This window comes from Trifolium pratense, linkage group LG2, assembly GCF_020283565.1.
Source record: "Trifolium pratense cultivar HEN17-A07 linkage group LG2, ARS_RC_1.1, whole genome shotgun sequence".
In the NCBI taxonomy this organism is placed as follows: Eukaryota; Viridiplantae; Streptophyta; class Magnoliopsida; order Fabales; family Fabaceae; genus Trifolium; species Trifolium pratense.
In genome coordinates, this window is record NC_060060.1 from 54,998,531 (window position 1) to 55,009,081 (window position 10,551).

At 29.2% G+C, this 10,551-nt stretch overlaps 1 protein-coding gene and 1 pseudogene across 1 annotated transcript; one reads left to right on the top strand and one right to left on the bottom strand.

Annotated features, from left to right (window-relative positions):
* Positions 1 to 499: 499 nt before the first annotated feature.
* Positions 500 to 1,733, bottom strand: LOC123904971. Its single transcript, XM_045954572.1, has 4 exons — positions 1,577 to 1,733; positions 1,050 to 1,400; positions 721 to 948; positions 500 to 574 (listed from the first exon to the last, which is right to left on the bottom strand). Exons 1-4 carry the CDS (start codon positions 1,649 to 1,651, stop codon positions 500 to 502), a joined length of 729 nt encoding a protein of 242 aa, XP_045810528.1. The 5' UTR covers positions 1,652 to 1,733.
* A 7,195-nt stretch (positions 1,734 to 8,928) lies between these two features.
* On the top strand, positions 8,929 to 10,529 carry LOC123903948 (annotated as a pseudogene).
* Positions 10,530 to 10,551: the final 22 nt, after the last annotated feature.

Consider the following 10,551-nt stretch of genomic DNA (forward strand, 5'->3'; position numbering starts at 1 on the left):
AAATGAATTTGAAAGTTCATAACTCAATTCATAACTAAATTGAATTTTTTTACAGATACATTCAACATCATAACTGAAAAGCTATTTTATCCTTTTTGCGAATTCAATAGCATTATCCGATGATTACTTATACAATAAATAGCCAAACACCACGTCAAAGGCAACGTCCTCATTATTACAAATATATAATAACTATCGATATTGGTTTAAGGAAATCACATATTTTCTAATGTTATTTGTATTTTTTATTTTTATGTTTTTTTATGTTTTAATAAACAATTCATCTAATTTTTTCAACTTTGAGCTTGACATATTTATTTGATATAACTAAACACCCACTTTAAACTTTGTATACATGTACTCATATTATTTAATTTAAATATACTAACATTAAAAAAAACCAGGAAACAGTTTCATTGATTAACAATCATAAACTACAATCAACATCAACAACGAAAATAAAGGATAAACATCAACCCTACACATAATTACCACAAAGTCAAACCAAATTACACTTAGATAACCTACATTTTACTCTGCAGCCAACACCTTCAATCATTAAAATCTTCTTAACCTAAAATAGCAAACATTAATACCAAATTAACTTAAATACCATAATCAAAAGCCTACATCAAATCATATTTGCAAGCTCCCTTTTTTCAACAACAAGCAGCATCCAACATAATCAACTTTCTCACCTCAAATTTTAAAAACACGCACAACATTATTACCACAGTTAACAAGCGAAAAATTAAAGCATAGTTGATCACCAGCACGAAACCCATTTTTGCGACAAAAACCAAACCAACCGGGACCTAAGGCTGTCATCCAAAAAGGATTGTCTTGCTTTGCAACTTGCATTTCAGTCTTTGTTCCATTGTCACAACAAGCAGTTATCACATTCAAGTTTGAGTTTCTGACATAAATCTCAAAAGCATTCCATATGCTCTGTTTTATAATTAAAAACATCATCAGTAAATATTCAAAACAACTATCATCATATCAATGTTTGAAACTCATGAAAATTACATCTATTATAGAATACTCACTAGGTACGGATTGCTCATATTATCACGCGTAAGTTCAACTTGAAACCTCACAGAATTACCACGACTAACAGATCGACTGTGATAATCTGGAATTTGATCTTCACTTTCAAATCTTCTTGAAGCCATAATACCAAAAAGTCCTTGACCATGATAGGCGAATTCGATCACTTCATTCTGATGTAAATCAAACACATCCCTCATATCTTTCCATCCATCTGTAACAAGAGGATGGACTTCATCTTTGTTGTATGTAACAACATGATGTTCAAATCGATAATCCATTATTTTCCACTGTGAAGGAAGTTCATCTCCAAATTGACGAATGAAATTTGGATCGACCTCTCCAAATTTCTATTTCAATTTTCAACAATAAATGCATATTTATCAACAAGATTGTGTTCGAAAAATTATCAATAGATCAATTCAAAACATAATTTCAGTTTTAACATATATGAAAAGATTATGTTCAAAATTTATGAACAAATCAAATCACAAGTTCATGAAAAAAACCCAAAAATTCGTATTACCTGCTTTGCAAAGAAGATGGTTGTAAAGCTTCCAAGAGGTTTGACATCGATGTAATCACAATAGTATGTCTCCATTAAATTTTGCAAGAACACAAGCCCAATGGAAACTATTTGGTGAGCAAAGCCTGTGAACCGAACTATGTTAGTCTCAACTCAATAGTATTTTAAGCTTTTACATCAAAAAGAATCAATTAAAATACAAATATAATATTAGATTACATTATCCAAAATCTTATCCTACCCAACTACCAATATTTGTTATATCAAACTCAAAATAATTGATATTTTCTCCTTCCCAATTTTATTGACACAGTTGATAATTGTTGATTGTAAATACATATTAATTTTAGCAATTTTAAAACTAATAGATAAAAAAAAATATTACTATCAAACATGTTTAGTTCGTGTATCATATACATATTAATATAAGAATGTAACTTTTATACACCGACTATATTAAATCTTAATACATTCTATAAATATACCAACTATATTTTTAGTATTCTTATTATTATCAAGTTATACAAATTTGGACTCACCGTTATTAATCAACACGCCATTTCAAATTATACAAAAATTTCAGCCTAGACGGATATAATATTTGGTTTAATAACTTTTAAAATATAAAAGAACCGTCTTTTATTCTGTACTATAATATAGGAATGTAATTGAAATTGACTAACTATATAAAATATTAACAGACTCTATAAATATTGGAGAGCCACACACGTGCTTTCTCGGCCTGTCTGTGTCCAACTTATGTCCAAAAAAAAAAGTTTTATGTTATCATAAATTTGTTAATAAAACATTTTCATTACTATAAAAAAAAGGATATTGTGGATATTATGAAAAATCGACACAACAAATATTTGTATTCTATTTTTATATACTATAGATAGTGTATTAAGTTGGTAATTATTCATACATTGTCAACCAATTTGCCACTTATTCAAATTTTTATGATTGAATTATTTTTTAAATTTATTAGTTAATATAAGTTGTGAAACTAAGTCAACAATAAAATAGGTTTATTGAAAAGTACATCATAAACTCACATTACCTTTTTATATATTGTTGTAGATAACAACTATATTACCCTTCCTTATTACACATATTTGTACAACTATTTTACACAGCTAATGTTTATCAATTAAACTAATATTTTTTTAGGGAGCATATTTTCGTATTCAAATAATTATTTTTATTGGTAGAGTATATATATTACAATTTATTTTTGTCAAAATTCTTTTTAGTTAGACGTATACTTTATAAATACAATCGTAAAATCAATATATTTAGACTATCATATAACTAGCAATCCAAACAAATGCATTTAGTGCCTGCCAAAATCTAACTTATGTCCCCTATCCTTTTTATATATTGTTGAAAATATATATTCATCCATACTTCCATAACCGTAAAAACTAAACTTTTTTATATATAAAACAAAAATAGCTATCGAATAAAGTATATAAGTATTGAGACAATATTGTGGGACCAATCACTTATTGGCAAAATCTATACTTCTCAATCATTCTAACTTTCTAACTTTACCATTAACATATACAAGACTGAGTTATCTTCCTCTGTATCCAAACAAAATCTGTCTTCCTTCGCCTGCTGCCATTCCATCTGGTAAAATTGCTTTTGACAATTCATCAACCATCCAGATCTGCAATGGAACCATCTTCAAGCAGGTAAAAAGCTCAACTTCTTCAACTAATTTACCTTTCCAACGGATCATAATATTCAATTGCATGCTTCAAATACTTCGAAATTTGTGGTCTTTTTCAATCAAATATGTTTTAAAGCATTTGTTTTTATATGTTCTATATGAAAATCTTCAAAAATATAGTCCTCATTTTCAACTGATTCATATGTTGTATTAATTTTATAAAAATTGTATCTTATGTTTTCGATTAATTATAGTTGAATATATCTTGCTGTCAAACCATTTGAACTAACGATGAAAAATTACTTATATCAGAACTGATAACCAAAGGAACAACAAATTTGAAACAATCATTTGTCCTGATGAGGTATACGATTCAATTTATATACTTAGTTTTGATATTTTGAAGTATGTATTTAAACAATCATTTAAAAATCATCAATCCTTTAATCTTTAGGACAAAATTGAAATACCAAGAAGTTTCTTTGAGGAATGGAAACATGAACTCCTCAGAAACCAACATGCCAAGATAACTACAAATGATAAATCATCAGTAATACATTTATGTTTGACCGATGAGGAAGGTTTCATATATTGTGAGCGTATGGTAGCTGAAAAGTTTGGTTTCCAAAAACCAACTAAAGTGATTATGGATTATAAAATTAGTAAAAATGAGTTCCAAATGACGGTGATTGGAACTATCGATAATAGTAATCGGCCAACATTATTCGAAACTATCATCAATCCATCTGAGGTACATTGCAATTCTTTATAAACTGTTTTTATATTCGTTGATGTTATGGAAAAAAATTATATTCATAACTAATATTTTTTCAAATTTAGAGCAACATTCACATCCCAATTGACTTCTATCAACAATGGGAAAGGGAATTGAATCGACTTAACTATGGTTGGATTGTGTGGAACGATAAATCAGTACCTGTGCATTTTCAATTCAAAGACACTGATAAAGTTATGTTTGGAAATGATGTTTGCTATACATTTGGATTGGAAAGACCAACAAAAGTGCATCTAGAGTATACAGTTACAAACAATCAGTTTTCATTGACTTTCATTGAATCATTTGATGATCAATCACATGCATCCACTGAAGTTTTTGAAGAAGGCTTAACTGATGATGAATCTGATGAGGGAACCATAATCTTGGTAATGTACATTCGTAATATTTCATTTAAATTCGTTACCAATTTAAATCTGTTTGCAAAATAAATATTCTGATACATACTGTTTATTTGAAGGACAATGTTGAAGAAGTTGAGGATGCTGATGAGCCTCAAAATGATGTCATAAATCCAAACAATCAACAGGCTATAGATGCTGATGAAGAACCAATTGAATGGAATAAAATAGTTACCACATCAATGGCAAAACTTTCAAAAAACCAAGTACTGGTAATGCCTAGAATTTATTTATTGTTTATTGTTATTAAATCATGATTATTGAAAATAACTTCCTACTAAGTCTTATAAAGTACTTTGAATATAACAGCACTTTCCAAATGCTCTTTCAAGAGGTGTACTTTCACAAGCAACCTTTGTTGACTTGATATCGGAAGATATAGATTTTCATTATCGATGCCCTATTCATACTTCGACCAGATCACAGAATATGGGAGCATTTATTGGCGACGGCTGGTTTGCTTATATGCTTACTCAAAGGCCAAGACCCGGTGACACCTTGATATTTGAGCTATTTCCGGATACATTTCAACTCTTTGTTACTATTCAACGTCGCAATTAAAGTGACATCATGAGGATAAATAACAATTTATGCTTTTGTTGTACTGCATTTTATAAATCATCAAACTTTTTGATCAATATGTAAATTATGTATTTCCAATCTCTAATTTCATTTTGAAACTTATTACGTTATATGAATGTGTACTCTAATTGGGTAATATCATGATATGTTGTATGATAACCAATGTTTTGTGAATGTATGATATATTAGCATATCAATTTGTAACTATTCTTTGCCATAACTTAAAAAAAATTAGACACGTAACCCTCCTCTTCAAAACAATAAAATTATTCAAAATTTTTGCCAACTACTTATTAGTTTTGTTGGTTTATCTTGATACAAGTCAATAAAACAAAAATTGAATAACACTTTCATAGGATAATTGAATTTATAAATTCTCATGTAGATCAAAAACATATTTAATCTATTTGCATTCATTTGTAATAATAGAATGCGTTTCATCTTTGGTTTATATAACAAAATTATTTCAATTCGATAATACATTTTTTCCCATTATTCCAAATTTACATGTGCAAATTCAACATATGAAAAAATGATACACCTCTCCTAATTTCTAATTAAATATTCAGCAATAAATAAATAACTTTTCGACATACGATTTCAAATTTTACAAAAACTTTCGGCAACACGGAAATAATATTTAGTTTAATCGATTTTAAAATTATAATTACACTTTATTTATTCTACAACATAGGACATATATTTTGTAGTGATATTCTTGGGTATAGTCCATATTTTCATATTAAATAAACCCTCCTTATTTTTTTATTTTTTACATCTTTTTTTGGCCCAATTATGAGACCCATTTGGCCCAATTAAAACCTCAAATTACCAACTCCACTTCCATGTTACCATTGCATAAGGAAAAACGGCTGCTGCACAAGCTCCATCAGGAAAAACGAGTTTTGCACCTCCATCAGCTGAGGTTTTCTTCCTCCTTCTTGCTTAATACGATTTTTTCATAGGATTTGCAATTTTTGTTTTCGCTTCTTCCTTAATAAACCATTTTTATACTTCAACTTACCATTATTATGAATTAATTAATCCTTCAACAATCATGTTTCTTTGATTATTAATATTAATTTTCTTTATTTTTCTTTACTGATTTTGTAAATCATCATATAGGAGACAAATGGATTCATCAGATAACAGGTATACTTCGATTTTCCTTTGCTTTCTTATTAAATCAACTTATTTTTTAAACGAATTCATCCAATTTTTTTTCATATTACTCCTGGGAATTAACATAATATTATGAACCCTAATTGGAAAACATATTAGATCATTTCTTTTACTGATATTGTTTACTCCTCGATTCTATTTCATATCAATTTGATTTATCCAGATTTCATTATGCTTCAAATTTTTCAATGTCATATTGATAATTAAACTTATATTAATTTCATAATTGATGACCTGATACGGTTTACAACAATTTTTTTTTATATAGTGATATTAAAATTGATGAACTGGAAGCAGAATATGGAAAATTTCTTGATGAAATTGCAAAAACCTATGACAATTATGATGGTCAGGGATCATCTATAAATGATGAGAACATTTCACATACTGAAAATAACATAAATCAGTGTACTGATAATGTTTACATTCAAGTTTTCGGTGCTTATACAGTTTCCGGGCAACTGACTGAATCATATGTTTTTGAAATGACTCTTTGTGACCTGAACAATGCTACAAAGACTCAATTTGTAAGTTGTAATTCAAGCTAATGTTTATTTGTTTCATTTATTCTTCAACTGCAATGTTATTTATACTGTCTTATTCTGATAAATAATCTTACTTTTTGTAGACATTACCTTCTGAATTTAGCGATTATGTAAGGCGATACAATTTTCAAAAGCTGATTCTGAATGTACCAAACAAAGATATTTCAATAGTTCACTTGAAATATCCGAACAATCCTTCAGAGAATGTCAAGATTGCCAGAGGATGGAAAAATTTCTGTTTTGACAACAATATTAAATTGGGAGATAGAATAAGTTTTGAATTCAAAAACATAAGCTTGAATGTTTGTCAGTTTTCCATAATTTAGACTAAGTATTATGTTATTTCTTAAGTTATTTATCTTCCGATATAATGATGTAATGAATTTGATGTTAAGTTTTTATTTTTTAACTATTGTCGAAAATATACATTGTGTCAATTAATTATAAGGCAATCTTTTAAATCAATTGATTATTCTATTTATCATAAAATTTTATTTCTTTCGCAACGCGCCGAAGGCGCGTGCAACGCGCCGTTGAACCCTTACGACCTAACGTACTGACGCAATATAACGCGCCGAAGGCGCGTCCCGTGCGTATGCACGGGTATGTACCTAGTTAACTACTAAACATTATGAAAAACTTCTTTATAAACCATATTTCCAGTTTTGTCCTGTATCTTCCTCTTTTTCATCCGTTATCAATATTTTCAAGCCTTTTCTTGAAGTTACTCTTGATACTATAGTTGCTCATGCATGGGAGAAAATTGACTATGGAAGATATACACCAACATGTTTAAGTGACTGACCTTGACTCTTGTTGATAGTCATATCAAATGAAAGAACCAATGGAAATTGTCTACGTTTAAACTTAACAGAGATTGTTTTATCTGAATGAGTCAATGATAATCTAGGAATAAAAACTTTCTCACCAATATTGCTGCCAGATATCTCTCTTCCTTCAACGACATATGTTCTCAATTTTGTAATTATCAACCGAGTACCATGGCATAATCCTAAAGATTGTTCAATGTTTCATAGCAACATTACCGATACTCTAACTTTTAATCTTAGCTTGTGATTTGGAATTTCAAAAGAAACGATGGTGTTCAAAAATTCACGTGTATGAATATCATATGGTGTGTCAAGATTTGATTTGTCATGTGTCATGACACGAAGAATCATAACTCAAATAATATTTTTTTGGAATTAAATTCATTTATTGCATCAACAATTGTATTTTAAGGAGCTAATATAGCTCTATTTATTATGGATGGAGCATCCAAATTTTTATACACGGGATGAAGGTTCTCTAGGTTATATCTTTTATATTATAAGCTTGTATACACAAACAAACCCTAAACCCTAATTTGTTTTCCCTGTTTTCCCTCCATTTTATCATGCAATTTTTATTAAAAAATAATACAATTTTGTCTTGACTATGATTCGAAATATTTCCAACCACTATGGCAAGTATACCAATTGTGATTAAAATTATGTGCAATAATTGATAAGCACCATAAATTTTAAAAGTATTTCATATCAAAATTATTGTTGACTATATTATTCATCACAAAATATTTTTATGTCTTTCCTGATCAATGATTTTTTTCTACCGGATCATAAATTTAGATAATAATTATAATGTGAGATTTGGAAAGTTATTATCACGTGTGATTTAGAGAGTTATATATATATATATATATATATATATATATATATATATATATATATATATATATATATATTCTCATACTATAACACCTTCAACAATATTGAAATCTATTTAAAAAAAGCATCTTTCACATTTCAATATCTCATGTAACCTTGCTTATATCACTTTTTAAATTATTTATGCAGTTTATTAAATTGTAGTTTTTTAAAATTGGAAAAAGAATTTTGTCAAAAAAAAATAATGGAAAAAGAATTGATATTTTTTATAAACACCCTTTATTTTTACGTTAATGTATCCAAACATAAATCAATTCTGTTTAACTCACTAACTTTTAACCAAAATCAAATCTATCAAACTCAATTCTGCTAAATCATTTTTTTTGCAATACAACCAAACACAATCATTGTCATGTCACTAATCACATTCATTATTTTGATTTTAACATTGCATATTTAATATTAACCGATGATCAATTTATACAATATGCACAAGCAGATATTGAGATGATGTTACGTAGCTGTGGGAAGAGTTTAAAAGATTATCCTCCAATACTTAGAGCAGACACATCATTAGTTCCTGATATACAAAATAGTTCAATACACTACGAATTGAATTATAACAAACAATCATTAGCTGAGGAACATGTTAGATTGATGTCAACTATAACTTCAGAGCAACGTAATATATGACACAATCATGACAAGAGTTAACGAAAACAAACCTGGTGTGTTTTTTCTTTATGGTTCTGGCGGTACAAGGAAGACATTTATCTGGAGGGTCATGTCAGCCGCATTACGCTCAAAATGTGAGATAGTTTTAATAGTTGTCTCAAGTGAGATCGCTGCATTGCTTATACCTGGCGGTAGAATAGCACATTCAAGGTTTTGTATTCCTCTAAATGTTGACGAATTTTCAACATGTACCATAGTTCCTAAAATCCCTTTGGCGCTATTAATACAAAAAGTGAAGGTCATTATATGGGATGAAGCACCAATGATGCACAAACACTGTTTCGAAGCTGTTGATCGAACTTTAAAAGATATTCTCAAGTCTGTTGATGAAAAAAATAAACACACCCCCTTCGGTGGAAAAGTTGTTTTTTTGGCAGAGATTTTAGACAAATTCTAACAGTAATACCCAAAGGTACAAGACCAAAAGTTGTTCATGCTACTATTAATTCTTCGGTTCTTTGGAATTTTTGTGAAGTTTTAACATTGAGTAAAAACATGAGGCTTCTCTCGGTGGTGCTTCGAGTGCAAACGTTGAACCAAGAAGATTGTTTTCTGAAAGAGTTTTGGGTGTTGGCGATGGAGAAATTGGAGATGACAACGATGATGATTTAGAACTTGACATTCCATCAGATTTATTGATTCCAAATTCAGGTGATCCTCTTGCTTCTATCGTCGAAAGGACTTATCCCCAACTTTTACAAAACATGAACGATATAATGTATTTCCAAATTAGAGCTATACTAGCTCCTAAAAATTCAATAGTCGACACAATAAATGATTATATGTTGGATTTAATTCCTGGTGAAGAAAAAACATATTTGAGTTATGATACTCCACTCACACAAAATGTAGTCGGTCAAACAGTGGATGATGTATATACTCCCAAATTTTTTAAAACGATTTCTACGTCGGGACTTCCAAATCACAAGTTGAGACTTAAAGTTGGAGTTCCAGTTATGCTATTAAGGAATTTGAATAAAAAATTAGGATTATGCAATGAAACAAGACTTATTATTACGAGATTGGGAAAACGTGCTCTTGAAGGAAAATTTATTTCAGGAAGTAATATTGGTGATCAGGTTTTCATACCTAGATTTTCTCTGACACCATCTGACATGAGAATTCCTTTTAAATTTCAACGGAGAGAATTTCCTATAATGATTTCTTTTGCGATGACTATTAATAAGAGTTAGGGACAATCTTTAAAGCATGTTGGGACATATCTTCTGTCGCCAGTGTTTTCACATGGCCAGTTGTATGGTGCAATTTCAAGAGTTACTTCTAGAAAATGATTAAAAATATTGATCATCGATGACGACAATGAAGATACGACTAAGACTTCAAATGTGGTCTATAAGGAAGTCTTCCGTAATATAACATAATTTTCTTTGT